Genomic DNA, 18,062 nt, shown 5'->3' with positions numbered 1-18,062 from the left:
CTCTCTGCCTACTTGTGATCTCTGTCAAATAAATAAATAAAATCTTTAAAAAAAAAAAATAAATCATTAGTGTTTTAAATTCTTCCAGTTATAACTATTATTTCCAACTTTGCTTTTTACATCAGTTTGAAGCAGGACTGACCCATTCGCAAAAGAGTTTCAAAGTACTACTGCTTTGTCATTCTGGTCAATATTAGAAATAGTTCTTTAACATAAGACTTGAAATCTACTTTCAGGTTTCCAACATCAGTTTGATCTTGGGCAAGTCTCCTAACTTCTGAGTCTCTTTTTTCATCTGTTGGGCTAGACTTATGTATTAAAAGTTTAATGGGCAAAATCCAGGGGGTTGGGAATGGTACTTTTGTGTGGTTAGCCCCTAGCAATTTTCCTTTTCACTAGCATATACACTGTAGGGCATTAAGAGATGGCAAAGGTCAGGGCAACTCATCTGACATGCACTTTAGGTCTAAAAATGGAGAATAAAATTTTCAGCTCACTTGAGATACAATAAGGGTCGTTGGGGATAGGGATGTTCCTATTGTTATCTAATACTTCATTCAAAAAATATTTGTTTAGGGGGCACCTGGGTGGCTCAGTGAATTAAAGTCTCTGCCTTCAGCTCCGGTCATGATCCCAGGGTCCTGGGATCTAGTCCCCAATCAAATCCGGGCTCTCTGCTCAGCAGAGAGCCTCCTTCCCTCCCCCACCCCCACCCCCACCACCTCTGCCTGCCTCTCTGTCTACTTGTGATCTCTGTCAAATAAATAAATAAAATCTTTAAAAAAATATTTGTTTAGCTCCTATTGTATATACATAAGGCACTGTGGTCAGTACTAGGGATACTCTTTTATTTACAGAGCAGATACCTGGACCTCACAGAGAGGCAGTGTTAGCCAGCAGGCTCAAGAGCACAGACTTCTCTATGCCTCCATTTCCTTCTCTGTAAATTGGGTGTAATGATAGCACCTATATCATAGAGTTGTGCTAGGAAGTAAACGCATTAGTATATGTAAAGTACTTAGAACTGTACCAGGATAGATGCTGATCCCATGACCCTCCACCCCACTCTTGGGTATATACTCTGCTGCAATGCATATATATATTTAGTAGCAGACATGCCCAAGAATTTTTATAGTATTATTTGTAATAACCTCCATTTGGAAATAATGGAAATGTCCCAACAGTGGAATGGATAAGGAAGGCAGTGGTGTGTGTGTGTGTGTGTGTGTGTGTGTGCGCGCGCACGCGCACATGTGTATTTTTTATATAATAAAAATATTCTACACATTGAAAAAGAGCAAGTGCCTACTACAAGTAAAATCATGGTTGAATCTCACAGTGTTGAGTGAAAGAAGCTTGACATTAAAGAACACATACTAAAAAAGTAAGAACATCTTGTATGATTCCAAATTTATGGTGATAGAAGTCAGAATAATCATAAGCTTTATAGAAAGATGATTATGACTGGGAGGCCTGCAGGGTGCTGGTGTAATTTTTGTTTTGTTTTTTTAAAGATTTTATTTATTTGACAGAGAGAGAGATCACAACTGGGCAGAGAGGCAGGCAGAAAAGGGGGGCGAAGCAGGCTCTCCACTGAGCAGAGAGCCCGATATGGGGCTCGATCCCAGGACCCTGAGATCATGACCTGAGCCGAAGGCAGAGGCTTAACCCACTGAGCCACCCAGATGCCCTGGTGTAATGTTTTATGTTTTGATTTGAGTGGTAGTCTCACAGGTATGTCCACTTGGTAAAAATTAAGCTCTTCAACTATTTGTGTATACTCAAAATAATTTGATAGATTTTAAATCATAAGATGCTTAAATTTAATTATCCTAAAGAGAGATGTAGTGATTTGCTCTGCGTTAAGTTATTGGGATCAGAGAGAGACTGATCAGAGATTTTCTGAGTTTCAGTTCACTGCTTTTTCTTCTGTATTTTTTTTCTTTTTTTTTTTCTTCTGTATTTTTATTCTTCTGTTTGCTCCACTATTTTGTATTACCTTTTCTGATACCTATAATAAGTCATTTTGGAACTACAGCTCACATAATTAGGTTGACTTATTTGTAGGATTGCTAAAATGTTATACTCATTACTAACTACCTTTAGAGAAAACTAAAACTGAGAACTTAGTACTTTGTGGGGTTTTTTCCTTTTCCATCCCAGTCTTCTGATAGCAGCCACTGTAAATTGTAATTTTTTTTTTATTTTTTTTTATTTTAAAAGATTTTATTTATTTATTTGTCAGAGAGAGAGCGAGAGCGAGCACAGGCAGAGTGGAAGGCAGAGTCAGAGGGAGAAGCAGGCTCCCTGCGGAGCAAGGAGCCCGATGTGGGACTTGATCCCAGGACGCTGGGATCATGACCTGAGCCGAAGGCAACTGCTTAACCAACTGAGCCACCCAGGCGTCCCTGTAAATTGTAATTTAAAGACTCATGATGAATGGACAGTTGTGCAGAAATTTCTGACTCTGGGAAAGTTTCCATTTATTCTGTTACTTTTAATGAGCTATGACAGAAATCATTGCTTAGCATTTTTCCTCTCACACAGCTTATAAACAATATATTTAGTCTAATTTGTCAAGGACAGGAATAAACATCTCTTATCAGGAAAAAAGCTACAAGTTTTTTTCAGTGCCAAAACTTGGCATTTCTCAGCTCTTACCATCTTCGTGTGCTTTTCTTTTGACGCTCAAAGTTCTTGGGTTTTTGGTATGACCTTCAAATAATTCTTAAAACAAAACAACACAGGAAAACAATCATTGTATAATTGACACCATTTAAAATCTATTCATCTTCAAGCATTCAAGTAAACTAAAGTAAAAACATTAAAGTGGTTGGGGAAATAAAGAGGAATGAGTTTAAAAATTAAGAATGCTTTAGTACAAGGTTTGGAAAGATTGAAATTCTTAAGTTAGGTATGTGCTTCAAAATAATTTTTGGGGTCATTTGAACATTTAGTAGTGTAAGGATTTTATTTTTGAGAAATCTCTTGCACATTACAATGCAAAGAAAAAAGTTAATAGAATTTTTATTTTAAAAACTCAATTTCAAGGTTACCATGTTTCCATTTGGCAGTTCTGAGAGTTGGTCCTCTTAGAATGCAGTCAACTTCTTCATAAAATCTCATTTTTCTTTGAGGGTTGCCATTTTTCTTTTGTAAAACTCTGTATTCATATTTTAAATTTTTGTATTTGGTACGACATTGTTTCCAGTCTCTGTCTATTCCAAACTGCATTAGTCTTCTGGCAATTTCCTCAAATATTTCTTTGTTTCGTGTGGCCCTTTCAAGCATTTGTTTAATTTTTTCATCAGACCATATATGTATAAGCGCCTGACCTCATTGTCACATCAGTGTTTTCTAGCCTCTTTGTCGCTCACTGTTACAATCTATAAATGATTTTTAGCATCTTCTAAAGGTATATGATTACTTATAAATCAATGTGATTTACAATTATACAAACTTACAGATAAATCTTGTATTTGAATATCATTTACTTAAAACAACCTGGGTTGACATAAAGCACTGATAATAATTTCAATATGAGGGTCAAAATTTCTACATATGTTCATATTCAAATAAAATATTTAAAAAATTAAAGCAGACTTATCTCCAGTATTGGTGAGATAATTTAGCTGCTTTTCATCAATAGGTAATCTTCACTGGATATTTGTAAATGTGGAGAGTCTTGGTATAACTACTTAAACTGGTATATATTAGCCTAAATTATTTTTTTCTTTTTTAAGTAGGCTCCATGCCCAGTGTGGAGCCCTATGGAGGGTTTGAACTCAGCACCCTGAGATCAAGACCTGAGCTGAGATCAAGATTCCAATCAGTGCTCAACTGACTGAGCCACCCAGTTGCCCCTAAAAAATTTTTTTAAACAATTAGACCCTGTACCTGACACAGTGATACTTTGTGGTGCTTTGGGGCCGCCCACGTATTCTGAGACTGTACTTATGGTATCTTCCTCTGTCAGAAAACAAAGAGAATAGCAGTTTAAATTTGCTGTTTACAGAACTCGAATTTACTTTTGCAAGTGAAGGTTATACTGAAAAACTAGTAATACTGGATTCCAGCATCAAAACTAGCCTAGGGGCACCTGAGTGGCACAGTTAGTTAAGCATTTGACTCTTGGTTTCAGCTCAGGTCTTGACCTCAGGATGGTAAGATCAAATCCCACATGGGGCTCTGTGCTCAGTATGGAGTAGGCTTGAGACTTTCCTTCCCTTTCCCTCTGCCCTTCCTCCCCCTCTTTCAAGTAAATAAAAAATCTTTAGGGAAAAAAAGAACCAAACTATAACCTCATAGCCAAGAACATTTGTCATCTCTAACCAAATTTTAAAATGCCTTTGTAGGATTCACCACCTTCAAAATCTTGGAAATAGTCTGTCTTAAAAGACCCAAAGCACATTCTCTATTTGGGAATATGAATATGATAGCACTTTTATTTTTTTTTTAAATTTTATTTATTTAACAGAGAGAGAGAGAGAGATCACAAGTAGTCAGGCATGCAGAGAGAGAGGGGGAAGCAGGCTTCCCGCAGAGCAGAGAGCCCGATTTGGGGCTCAATCCCAGGACCCAGACCATGACCTGAGCTGAAGGCAGAGGCTTGACCCACTGAGCCATCCCGGTGCCCCTGATAGCACTTTAGACTCAATTTTGTAATGTCTTCATTGTTACATTTTAACACTTGACAAAGAGCTCTTACATCTCTTTTTCATTGGATCCTCATTGTAACTGAGAATGATCCTTATTGCAATACACATAAATAGGTAAAAGACCTTAAGATTAAGTGGTCTTGGGGGTGCTTGAATGGCTTAGTCCTTAAGTGTCTGTGTTTGCCTCGGGTTGTGATCCCAGGGTCCTGGGCATCAAGCCCCACACTGGGCTCCCTGCTGGGCGGAAAGCCTGGTTCCTCCTCTCCCACTCCCCTGCTTGTATTCCCTCTCTTGCTGATTCTGTCTCTGTGTCAAATAAATAAATAAAACCTTTAAAAAAAAAGATTAAGTGGTCTTAGCAGTTCTCATGTTGTGTTGTTAATAGCAGAAAATTAAGAAACTAATAGTGCTTAGTGTGGTAAATATAACATGCATTTATCGTAGTGTAGTATTGTGTGTATAGGAAGTTTACAAGTGAGCTGTTTGTAGTTTGGGGAAAGCTCTTCCTCAATCATATGTTGGATTGTCGTGTTGAAGTATCACAATGCTATGATAATATTCCTTTACTCCTACTGTACTTTGCTGTATACACTGGGACTTTTTTTTTTTTTTTTTAAGATTTATTTATATATTTGAGAGAGAGATGGAGGGGCAGAGGGAGAGGGAGAAACTCAAGCCGACTCCACACTGAGCATGGAGCTCTGTGTGGGGCTTGATCTCACGACCCTGAGATCAGACCCAAGCTGAAACTAACAGTCAGATACAACCGACTGTGCCATGGAGTGCCCTGGGACATTATTTTCTTAAAAAACAGTTTGTGTTACTTTTGTCTGTGAAGTTACTTGTAATGGTTATTGTAAAACTGATACAATAATAGACCAGTGAGGCAAAAGGTGAGGTGGTTAGGGAGCCCAAAGCCTATGCAGCAATAGGTATGTGAGATTTATATTAGAACAGGACTAGATCTTATTTTAAGGACATGTTTGCACAGTAAGACTAGAATGAAGTCTAGCTTTTAGCAGTATCATTACATTAAATGATGGGTTGTACTTTGGAGCCACATAAGGCTGCCTAATAAGTTACTTTTTTTTAAAGTTGAAATTTTTTATTGAGATAAACATGCAGTTTTTAGAAATACCAGAGATCCATTTCATACTTGGTCCAGTTTTCTCCAATGATAACATTTTATTAAAGTAATATACTGTTAAATCAAGGATATTGACATTGTTACAGTTCACTACTCTGATTCAGAGTTCCTGTTCTACTTGTGCTCACTGTGTGTATGTGTGCATATTATGTTCTATAATAATTTTATCACCTTGTAGACTCATGTCTCCACCATCAAAGTCAGGATACTCGACAGTTCCAACACCATAAGGATCCCTCTCATTGCCCTTTTATAACTAAAGTTACCTCCTTCCATGCCCAAGCCCTTTCCCCACCCTCACCCCAGGGGAGAGCACAAGTTGAAGGTAAACTTTGGCAAACCTTATTTCAGCAGAATTGGAATTTATGACATTTTATCTAAGTAACTAAAATCATCACTTCTGGGCTCAAGCACATGCCCTACTTCTGGGAAATAGAAACATTTAGAGATTAGGTGTTTGGTGGAAATTTTGAGTAGTTAGTGCTAGAAAATAAGATATGTTGGAGGGTGGCGGTGTGGAAGTCCCTAAATTTAGCATATTTTAAGGAAAGAGAAGCATTTAGTTTCTGTTACATTTCTATCCCAACTGGTATACTGCAGTTCATTTCTGACACTCAGTACCTGGAGTCTAGCATTAGACTCCGAAGCTTTAAGGGATCAATCTTCCATAACACTGCCCTTACTGCTCTCTGCTCAGTAGGGAGCCTGCTTCCTCCTCTCTCTCTGCCTGCCTCTATGCCTGCTTGTGATCTCTGTCTGTCAAATAAATAAATAAAATCTTAAAAAAAAAAAAAAACAAAAAAAAACCACTGCCCTTACTTCAGAGGTTAGCCACCCTTCCAGCTGACTGACTACAACTTCAGGGGATGCTATGACCCCCTCAGGTTTGATCATTTTGATCATCTAGAACAACTCATCGAAATTAGGAAAGCCCTATACTTTAAAAAATAAGGGCACCTGGGTGTCTCATTGGGTTAAGCCTCTGCCTTCGGCTCAGGTCATGATCATCAGGGTCCTGGGATCAAGTCCAGCATTGGGCTCTCTGCTCAGTGGGGAGCCTGCTTCCTCTCTCTCTCTGCCTGCCTCTCTGCCTACTTGTGATCTTTCTCTGTCAAATAAATTTTTAAAAATCTTAAAAAAAAAAATAGGACTCAGAAACAACCAAGTGAGGATTTACAGTGGGTAAGGTCTGAGAGGGTCCTAGACACAGAACCTCCGCGACACCTCCCTATGGCATCAGGGCCTGTCATTCTTCCAGCACATCACTGTGTTCATTAACTAGGAAGCACTTCTGAGCTAAAGTTTTTTATTGACATGATTGATTATGGCACAATTAAATCACTGGCCATACGACTGAATTCAGTCTCCACACTTACTTTCCTGCTAGAGGTCAGGCTGGCCTAAAATTCCAGGCCTCTTAATCACAAGTTTTGTCTTATTGGTGACCAGTCCTATCTTGAAGCTATCTAGAAACCCACTTTGGAAATTCCAAAGGTTTTTGAACCTTTATTCTTTATTTTTTTTTATTTTAAATTTTTTTGATTTTTTTTTTTTTAAGATTTTATTTATTTATTTGACAGAGAGAGATCACAAGTAGGCAGAGAGGCAGGCAGAGAGAGAGGAAGGGAAGCAGGCCCCCTGCTGAGCAGAGAGCCCAACGGGACTCGATCACAGGACCCTAAGATCATGACCTGAGCCAAAGGCAGCAGCTTAACCCACTGAGCCACCCAGGCGCCCCTTGAGATTTTATTTTTAAGCAATCTCTGTACCCAATGTGAGGCTCAAACTTAGAACCCTGAATCAAGAGCCACATGCTCTACTGATTTAAGTCAGCCAGGCGGGTCTGTATTCTTTATTATGTCACAGCTCCTTAAAGAGTTTGTGAAAATATAAAAAGGAATAATTAGAAAATTCATACCTTTAAAGTTGCCTGTATTTAAATTTATCACCTTACCTAAGTGTCAACTTTTTTTGTACATTTAAAATTTTGGGGTTTTCCGAAATTTTAACAATCAAGTCTTTGTTTGGATCTTCTATTGGATTAAAAATTTAAAGTTTCTCAGGGCACCTGGGTGGCTGAGTCATTAGCATTTGCCTTCAGCTCAGGTCATGATCCCAGGGTCCTGGGATTGAGCCCTGCGTCAGGCTCTCTGCTCATCAGCAAGCTTGCTTCTCCTTCTCCCACTCCCCCTGCTTGTGTTCCCTCTCTTGCTGTATCTCTCTCCCTCTCTCTGTCAAATAAATAAATAAATAATTTAAAGGGTCTTAATATTATGGTTCATGTGATAAAAATGCATGCATTATAGTTTATAATTTACCGCTAAGATTATCCAAATTGTATTGAAAATGTACATAAGTGTTTTAAATATTTCATTTTAAAGAAAATTATTTCCAATTTTTGTTCTATTATAAATAGTAAATGAACTGGAGAAAACAAAAAAACTTGGCATAGCCTCTGACGTCATCTAACAATATTATCTAACAATAGATAATTTAGTGCCCTCTGCTGGCCATCACATTGTTAATTTTTGTGAAATTGTGGGGATAGTGAGCCTTTTAATTTTGTAAATACATTTTACCACAGCCAAAAAAGAAAATAGATAATTTTAAGATCATTCTTTAAAGAACAGTGTAGTCTTTCACTTGTGATTTTTTAGGCTGATAAGAGTAACCTCCAATAGGATGTGTATATGTCGGTCTGCACCACTCACCCAAAATTGATCTACTTTTGACTGCCTATACTTGAAAGTGGTGACTTACGAGAATACAAAGATATTGAAGAATTCCACCTCATATATAAATAGCAACTGATACTGGAGATGAATTAAGTCAGTTTTAGGTTTACTCAGAAGAGACAAGTAACTGACAAGACTGTCAAACACAGTCCTTTTTCTGCTAACTTTCTGATTCCTTTTATCATCTCTTGCCTATGCCTCAGGCGGGGAGAAAATAAATTTATTTTAGATCCAAAGAAGTAGGTATTCAATTTTCATGGGCCATTTCTTTTTACTTATTGTAATAGGTAGGCATAGCCCAGGAGTTCTGTGATTCTTCCCAGTGATTAACTTCTTTCATATTGCATTACTCATGCATTTTTTAAAGTGATCATTGGAATTGGATAATTTTTCTACCCTAAATGGAATCAAATTGGATTTTATGTTTTACTTTCTTCAGCCCTCTGCTGGCCTTACTCTCTAAATATAACAACCTAGTTATGGTTTTCAACCCAGGCTGTGCTTGACGATCTTCTATAAAAATATAGATGTGTGAACACATCCTATAACACCCTAGGCCAGAATCTCCGTGAGTTCTAAATTGGGAACTAATTAGTTGTCTAGAATCCAGGAGTTCCACAGCTCTAGTTAGATATTTATTTGAAGTAAGAATCTTATAGCATATATTTAAGATGGTTAACATTAAGTGTCAATGTTAACAATATGGGGCAATAGCAATTCAATTATGAAGTCAAAATGAAGTAACTTCTACTTATTTTTACATGAATGTTCATCACTTTATTGTGTTGTTGCTTTTATGTATATATGTGTGTATTTATTTTTTATGTGTGTATTTTTTAAGTAGGCTCCATGCATGGAGCCAAGTGCGGGGCTTGAACTCATCACCCTGAGATCAAGACCTAAGCTGAGATCAAGAATTGGACCTACTGAGCTTACCCTGCTGCCCCATGTTTTGTTTTGAGGTTTGTTTTTTTTTTTTAAGATTTTATTTATTTATTTGACAGAGAGAGACACAGCGAGAGATGGAACACAAGCAGGGGAGCACCTGAGGGAGAGGGAGAAGTGGGCTTCCCACCAAACAGGGAGCCCAATGTGGGGCTTGATCCCAGTCATGACCTGAGCGGAAGGCAGACGCTTTACGACTGAGCTACCCAGGCACCCCTTTTAAACATATTCCAAATTAACATATGAACATACCAGACAATTTTAAAAAATACTTTCAGTTTATATTTGACTTAATGTTTTCCTTTCACATATAAAAAAATTATCTTGAGATTTGTACTTAAGTGAGTCCAGGGGACTAACAAGCTAAAATCTTCTGAATGCTAAAGTTCTTAATTTTTTCCGTGGAAATCTTTGTCTTATTAAACACAGTCTCATTTGAGCTTTTTTACTTTTAGTGACAAGGGTCATTGCTGTGATGCCCTGAGAACCTTAGGAGCCCAGAGTTTTGCTCACCTTTGTTATCATACCCCTAGTCAGCTGCATGTTCCTATCTAATTAGTCTCCTTAATTTCTCCCTGTTTTCACCTTCATCATTCTTCACCATTAAAAGCCCACTGAGCTTTTAATCTATCGTATCTGATAAGTCAGAGAAAGAAGTTTGCCAAGAGTGTGGGGAATTTGATTACCTGGTTTGTTAATCAGTATGATTTTGTCCAAGCCTATATGAAGCTTTGAACTAAAAGACTATGTATGAGGTGTGTGATGGCTAGTTAAGCTTTTGCTTGGGGCATGATGATTCCCCCCATTACTCATTTTGGTTTGTGTAAAAGACAAACCATCATATAGAAAGCACTTACTTTCCTTCACCGCTTTAGTACCCTGTACCGTAGGACAGTGTTTCTCGAACTTGAGCATGCCTGAGCTCCCAGATGATGGTGAGGCTGCTACACTTTGAAAATCACAGTTATAGGGAACATTACTAACAGTTTTCACCTTGCATTTCTGTATTTTGTAAATATGAGTATTACTCTTCATATAATGTTAATAAGCTTGTATATATGTTCTTATGATATCTTAGTTATTATAGAATCTCATTATATATTACACATCAAATGTAATTAAACCATAAAACCCTTCATTAGGTCCCCACCCTCATGATCTCTAAACCTAATTACCTCCCGAAGTCCCCAGGCCCCATCTCCAAATGCTCTTACATATGTTGGTATGACTTTAGGGGTGACATAGTTCAGTCGATAGCAACATCATATCATAACATGTTATATATTTTTTCACACACAAAAACAAAAAAATACTGTTTTACCTGTAGCAGGACTTTGTTTTACATCTCCCTCTCTTAGGTCTTCTGACATATGACCAACAAAGTCATCTTCAGCCGCATCTCCAGCAATGACTGTGGGAATATAGTGGGATATATGGTGGTTTGGTTTTATTTACTTTCAGGAAGTGTTTTTTAACTCTAATATGTTATTTTTACTTTTAAAATGAACGTGATGGGGGTGTCTGTGTGGCTCAGGCAGTGAAAAGTCTGCTTTCAGCTCAGGTCATGATCCCAGAGTCCTGGGATCAAATCCACCTCAGGCTCCCTGCTCAGTAGGGAGTCTGCTTGCTTCTCTGTTGCTTCTGCCCCTCCCCCACTAGTGTTTTTTCTCTCTCAAATAAATAAAATCTTTTTTAAAAACCTGATGCTAGATACTGTGCTTGTTTGCTTTTCTCTAGTTTACATTCCCCACCCATAAGTATCTTTAGTCTTAGGTCCCTATAGATACCTGGTATTCTAAGTCTTTAATGAGGTTTTCTGACATGACTGATGGAATCACCATCAGCCGTATCTCTGGCATTTACTCTCTGAACATAACCATGCTGCTGCTGTTGGGCGACTTTATCACTAGTCATTTTAATTTTAACAGGACAGATGTGTGGTTCTCTAACAGACCAGTTTCTTCTCCACCAGCGAAAGATTTCAGGTCTTCTCGCCACCATTTCTCAATCCTAACTCTGTCATTGCCTCTCTTTCCGCTAGATACGCATTCATACTCTGAGAATTAGGACTGCATTGTTTAAGGCAGATATTAAATGATCTAGAAACTATATGGTTAGTAGAGGTCTTTAAGAACATCTTGTCAACTCAAGAGGAGACACGTGGTTCAGGATTCCACAAAGACTGAGCTAGAACCTCAATTTCCTGACTCTTGGTCTAGAATTCATCAAGTTTATTTCATGCTGTTATATCTCTGTGTGTATTCTTTCTCAGTCCTTTGGGTTAAACTCATTTTAAAGAACTTTATGATGTATCCCAGGAAAACTTATACTTCAAAGACATTCTCATGGATTTTGTGGTTTTCTAAGTTCTTTAATGTTCTTTTTCTGCTAACTCAATTTTACAGCAGTTACTATGAAAAACCTGCTTTTTTAAAAAAAAATATTTCATTTATTTATTTGACAGAAGTCACAAGCAGGCAGAGAGAGGGGGGAAGCAGGCTCCCTGCTGAGCAGAGAGCTGTGATATAGGGCTCAATCCAGGGACCCTGGGATCATGACCTGAGCCGAAGGCAGAGGCTTAAACCCATTGAGCCACCCAGGCACCGCGGAAAAATTTGCTTTAACTTCTGCCATTTAGAATGGCAGTTTTACCTTAGTAAAATTGGTCTACTTTTTTTTTAAGGTCTTATTTATTTATTTGACAAAGAAAGATCGCAAGTAAGCAGAGAGACTGGCAGAGAGAGAGGGGGAAGCAGGCACCCTGCTGAGTAGAGAGCCCCGATGTAGGACTTGATCCCAGGACCCTGAGATCATGACCTGAGACGAAGGCAGAGGCTTAGCCCACTGAGCCACCCAGGCACCCCAAAATTGGCCTGTTTTTAAACTTGTGGAAATCAATTTTATTTCATCGATAACTTCATACTACTTTCTGTGTTTTGGAGGAGATTGCATATACATTAAATCTGTTTCATTAAGTGTGTAAGCCTGATGATTCACAGACCTGTACCCCTGGGGCTAATAATACATTATATGTTAATAAAATAAAAAATAAAATGACAAAAATATGTTTCATGATAAATTCAACCTTTAGCTTGTGAAACCTGTTTAACTTAGATTATATTCACGTTATTATGCTACTGAAAATTTCATATAATGTGACCTGATGTTTAGATTACTTTTCTTTGCCTTCCTACCTGTCCGATTCTCTTCTGTTTTTACATTGGCACATCCGTTGGCTTGTTTTTCATCTTGGAATTCCTGTTGTTGTGATTTCTCTGTTTTATTGTGTCCCAAAATAGCATCCAACTCCGTAAAAAATTTCATACTCTTAGTTATGCCTTGGTCTTGAGCCATTCTTACAATCTTATATTCATGTTTTAAGTTTTTATACTTTGTTCTGCACTGTTTCCAGTCTCTTTCTATTCCAAATTTCTGAAGCTTCGCAGCAATTTGTTCAAATATCCTTTTATTTCTCACTGTTCCTTCTAGTTGTTGTTGTATACTTATATCAGACCAGATGCCAATTAGAGCCCTGACTTCTGGTACAGTCCAGTGTTTTCCTCCTTCATTTGCTATAGTTGGAATAAAAGGTGAATTAATACAGGGTTCCATAAATGATGTAGAGTTACCTGTATCAGATGGGGAGGGAAAGAGATATGTACATAGGTTACATACATAATGATAAGTAATCAGATGTAACCTTAGTAAACAAAGAAATTTTCTCCTTAGGCAATCATAGCTTAGCTTTTTTCTGAAACTAATGGGGAGATGAAATACAGAACCTGAATCTATTTCTTACCATGACAGTGACTGGCTTTTAAAAAGTTGTGTTTTTAATTGGTCACATTTTTTTAAAAGATTTATTTATTTATTTGACAGACAGAGATCACAAGTAGGCAGAGAGGCAGGCAGAGAGGGGTGGGGGGAAGCAGGCAGAGAGCTCGATGTGGGGCTCGATCCTAGGACCCCAGGATCACGACCCGAGCTGAAGGCAGAGGTTGTAACACTGAGCCACCCAGGTGCCCCTAATTGGTCACATTTTGATCATCTTTTTTTCCCCTGTCATTTCTTATTCTTCTATCCTGCTCCTTTGGTATGTGGTGTGTATATCACTATATACTGAATGTTGAATATATAATTTTGTATTATTTACTTGCAGAAAGCAATACTTTTAGAAAATGGCTCATTGAGGGCAGCTCTTACTTGTTTTTTGTTCTGTGATAGGATAGGTGGAAGCAATTAATCTTCTCCTTTAATCCAGTGATTAAAGGAGGATGGCTACACCCATTGGCTACTATCAGTATCTCCTGGGGAGCCTTTGTAAATGATTACTTTGCTGTTACTCCTACCCCTAATCCCCATATTGTGATTCTAGTGCGCAGTCAGGACTAAGAACCAAGACGATGCACGAATAAAGGTTTGGAAAGAATCACATTATAACAACTGGTGCCCCTTAACTCCTTATGAAAATAAAAGATGTCCCATTGGCCAAAGACCAAATGTCATTTTATGTAAAGTATTAGATTTTTTTTTTTAAAGATTTTATATTTATTTGACAGACAGAGATCACTAGTAGACAGAGAGGCAGGCAGAGAGAGAGAGAGGAGGAAGCAGGCTCCCCGCTGAGCAGAGATCCTAGCCGAAGGCAGAGGCTTTAACCCACTGAGCCACTCAGGCGCCCCAGTATTAGATTTTTTTAATGCAAGATAGTGTGTCAGAAATTCCATAATGCCTTCGGTAGAATGTCCCCACTTAGAAATCCTAGCATAGTACCTTCTGGTTATATCTCTTGCACAGTTTTGCCACTCATTTTATGGTAATGACATTACTTGAGGTTATACTGGTTATTTAAACAACCACATCTGTGTTTGTCTCAGATTTATGTTTATGTTTAATAAAAAAGGTAGTTCAAACCTCACTATCTATAATGTAAGTCATTAAAAAACACTTTTTAGCATTTTCCTGAAGTATATAGGGAACTGTTTCTATTTTGTGGTGTGTTTAATGTTTTTGTTTTGAAATGCTTTCCAGTATTTTTCCTTGCTTGAATTAACAACCTTCAGTAAGAATTTAGAAGCAGAATGGGGATTTATGTTGACTTGAATTGGGTGAATAAAACTGTCCTTGACCTCATTGATTTGATACTATTTACTTTAAAATGTAGAGTTCTGTTTGTCTTGGACCTCAGAAGTGCAAAAGTGACATGTTCATTAAATATTAAGCACCTACGATGTATAATTTTCAACATTATATTCTTTATTATGCTTAAAGAATAAAGGTTGTGAATTTGAAGGCTAACATTACTAGGCAATTTACATTTTGTTAAAGAAATAATTTATTTTATAAATGTGACTATGGAATTTTAAAAATCACTTATTTTAGAAATGATTTTTTTTTAAGTATACATAGGGGGAAACACAAGATAATCCTATAAATGTTTCTATCAGAAAAAGTCATGAAGTTTCTCAGAAACCAATCAATTTGGAATTTGATCAGTTTCATTGTATTTTTAACCCACGATACTATACCTAGTTCCATTGGTCTGATATGAGAAACCAAAAGTAAAGGATTTCCTGAGAGGTCTTCTTTATCTTCTAATGTAACTGACATGTTGCCTGGAAAGAGAATAGAATTCCTGTTAGAGTAAGTTCTAAGGAAGGTAAAAATTGAATTAATAATTGCTGGGAATGCTAGTAGCTTGAGCTGAATTTGACCATATTCATGAAGGATTGAAGATTTGTAATGGACACTTTTTTTTTTTTTTTTAAGATTTTTTATTTATTTATTTGACAGATCACAAGTAGGCAGAGAGGCGGGCAGAGAGAACGGAAGGGAAGCAGGCTCCCTGCCAAGCAGAGAGCCTGATGCGGGGCTCGATCCCATTACCTTGGGATCATGACCTGAGCTGAAGGCAGAGGCTTTAACCCACTGAGCCACCCAGGCGCCCCATGTAATAGACAGTGGTATAATATGGTTTAAATACTTACCTATATAAAGAAAAATTTAATTTCTTCTGTCCACTGACATGGTTTATTTTGAACTTCCACTAGATTTGTTTGCTAATTTTATGTTTCTAGAGATGATTATGGTTTGTTTTCAAATTAAATTACATTTTTTAAAGTGAGATGTTTTCTTGGGGTGCCTGGATGGCCCAGTCAGTTAAGTATCTGACTTGATTTCGGCTCAAGTTACAATGTCAGGGTGGTGAGATCCTCAAGTCCTGGGTCAGGCACTGCACTGAGCAGTGCAGTGGAGCCTCAGCCGGCTTATAATTCTCTCTCTCTCTTCTCTCTCTACTACCCCCCTCCTTATGCTTGTGCTTTTTCAGGGGGAAAAAAATGAAGTGTTTTCTTTATTTTTGTAATTTAGGTACTTTAACATAATAGACACTTGATAAATGATAGTAGCAATATAAAACAGAGGTCCTATAATGAGATAATCAGAAAACCTTGTTTAATTGGCATATTTGGTCAAATAGCTAAAATTTATTGGTAAATACTAACTTTTCAGAAATTAATCTATGTTTAAGTAGACCAAAGAATATGTCACTTAAAAGAGCCATGCCAACCTTGAAAAATGAAAATGATCCCCTCTTGATCTCCTGGTTTTATGGCTTGGATGTTTTCATAAAATCAGGCAGAGACCACTTTTTAAAGTAATCAAATGAGGAAGGTGAGGGAAAACTAAAATACGTCATTCAAAGGAACCCAACATAGAATTTTGGATTCTGTTGGCACATAAGATAAATCATAATTACAGTGAGGCTGAAGGTTGATCAAGAGGTAGTTAAGTACATTTTGATTGCCCTTTGTAACTTTCTGAATCAAAGATTTATTATTCATCATTTCCTTATTTCTTTTCAGTTTTGTTTTACCAGTAACAAATAGCATTCTAAAGTGTGTAAACCTGGCGATTCACAGACCTGTACCCCTGGGGATAAAAATATATGTTTATAAAAAATTAAAAATAAAAAAAATAGCATTCTATTTTACTTCATTATTAGGAGAACAAATATTAGGCATGATTTTAATCACATGAACATTTAAAATCAGTTCATTATTTAGATATATTCTGTTAAAGAATAAAAAAAGGAATGTTTGTCGTCTTGAAGATAATATTCGGGATTCCTATTTTAAAATAGAATAACAAATGAAAAATAAGGGAAGCACTTTTGTTTTCAAATGGTATACAGCTGGTGATACGAAAACTAAAAATCTGTAGTTACATAAGAATTCTCTCTAAGAGAAGTGTGGAAGATGATGTACCTAGTTAATGTAACGTGTGAGGTTTGTTGAGAAAACAGTAAGGGAAGATAAGGGTTTGATACTCTGATTTAGGGCCTAGTTTTATGTTTGTTGAAAACAGCCCAGAGCTAAACATTGAGTCCAGAGTGCAAAAGAAAAGCTTTCTTCCCAACTTCTTCAGGAGTATTTTTTTCTTAGGTTGATCATTCTTAGCATCAGTCCCAAAATTGTATGCAAGGGTCCCATGCTCTGGAGGTGGTTTTTTTTTTTTTTTTTTTTTTTTTTTTTTTTTTTTTTTTTTTTTTTGCTCTGGAGGTTTTAAATTGAAACCCTTAAGTCATTACTCCTGATGCATTTGTATCAAGTAAGAGGAGGGAAATAGAATGGAAATTTGGTCACTGAAGGAATGTGATCCAGGAGCAACAGTAGGTCAAAGGTATTCTGAGCTTGAGGATGATTAGAATTTCCAGAACACGAAGCCTTTTAAGAGTTTGTATTTGAGTCCTTTGCCAAGGCTCAGTCAGGCTACCTGCTGGCTAACAAAGGGAACCAGATCCTCTGTCCTTTACCGCTCACATGAGGTTGATCCCAACAGTGGAAAAGGCACATTCATTTTCTTTCCTTCTTAAGTTTTCCATATACCAATAAAAATTCTCCTGGTTCCACCATAGAAAAACCGGAAGACATTATAAATGAATCAGACCTGGAGAAAGGGCTTTCTAAGCCTTAAAAAAGACTGTTTGCATTAGCAATTTTAATTAAAAACTTTTGAAAAAATCCAGCCAAATCTGTAAGGCCAAAGAGATCATGCAATTTCTAAGACCTCAGTTGACATGAACAGTTAATTTGTAAAAATAAACATATAGAAAACTGTTACATATCACTAGCAATTAAACAAATGCAAAATAAGTTATTTATTGCATATACCATCATAGATAGTTATTTGTTATTAAATTAGCATACTTCATTATTTGTTAAATTAGCAAAGTCTCTCTGCCACTTCCACCAGATTCTGTGATCTGATATGATCATAGAATGGGTTCTCTATAAAAAGGGACAGTCTTAAAAAAAAAGGGACAGTCTAATTGTCACTAAAGTACAATTCTTTTAGAAAGCAGTTCTTTTGAAACACTATTTCAAAGTAATGATACCCTTCCTGACCAACAATTGAACTTCTAATAGTCTCTCCTAAAGTAATAATGTTAATTATGGACAAAAGGTATTAATTATAAAGGGGGCAAATATAAACTCTGCTTTATGCACTCAGATATTATGGAACCATTAAGTAACATTTAATCCTGAATTATAATTAGTTCTGGGTATAATTTAAAGA

The 18,062-nt window shown here is 37.0% G+C and overlaps 2 protein-coding genes across 3 annotated transcripts in view; one reads left to right on the top strand and one right to left on the bottom strand.

Annotated features, from left to right (window-relative positions):
* PPAT (phosphoribosyl pyrophosphate amidotransferase) overlaps window positions 1-18,062 on the top strand; it is a 37,248-nt gene that overhangs the window by 3,736 nt on the left and 15,450 nt on the right. The window lies entirely within an intron of this gene.
* PAICS (phosphoribosylaminoimidazole carboxylase and phosphoribosylaminoimidazolesuccinocarboxamide synthase) overlaps window positions 1-18,062 on the bottom strand; it is a 47,441-nt gene that overhangs the window by 27,115 nt on the left and 2,264 nt on the right. Inside the window, exons 2-6 of one of the 2 annotated variants that reach the window (XM_045079794.1) lie at window positions 15,014-15,100; window positions 12,680-13,114; window positions 10,807-10,896; window positions 3,898-3,969; window positions 2,662-2,727 (exon numbers count right to left, since the gene is read on the bottom strand). In XM_045079794.1, coding sequence (XP_044935729.1) covers window positions 2,662-2,727; window positions 3,898-3,969; window positions 10,807-10,896; window positions 12,680-13,114; window positions 15,014-15,100 — 750 coding nt within the window. The remainder of the gene's footprint in view (window positions 1-2,661; window positions 2,728-3,897; window positions 3,970-10,806; window positions 10,897-12,679; window positions 13,115-15,013; window positions 15,101-18,062) is intronic. The other variant, XM_045079795.1, reaches the window with a different exon arrangement.

This window comes from Mustela putorius, unplaced genomic scaffold, assembly GCF_011764305.1.
Source record: "Mustela putorius furo isolate JIRA1106 unplaced genomic scaffold, ASM1176430v1.1 tig00000430_pilon_pilon_pilon, whole genome shotgun sequence".
NCBI classification, from domain to species: Eukaryota; Metazoa; Chordata; class Mammalia; order Carnivora; family Mustelidae; genus Mustela; species Mustela putorius.
Note: the sequence above shows the minus strand (reverse complement) of the source record. Positions and strands in the feature narration are given on the sequence as shown.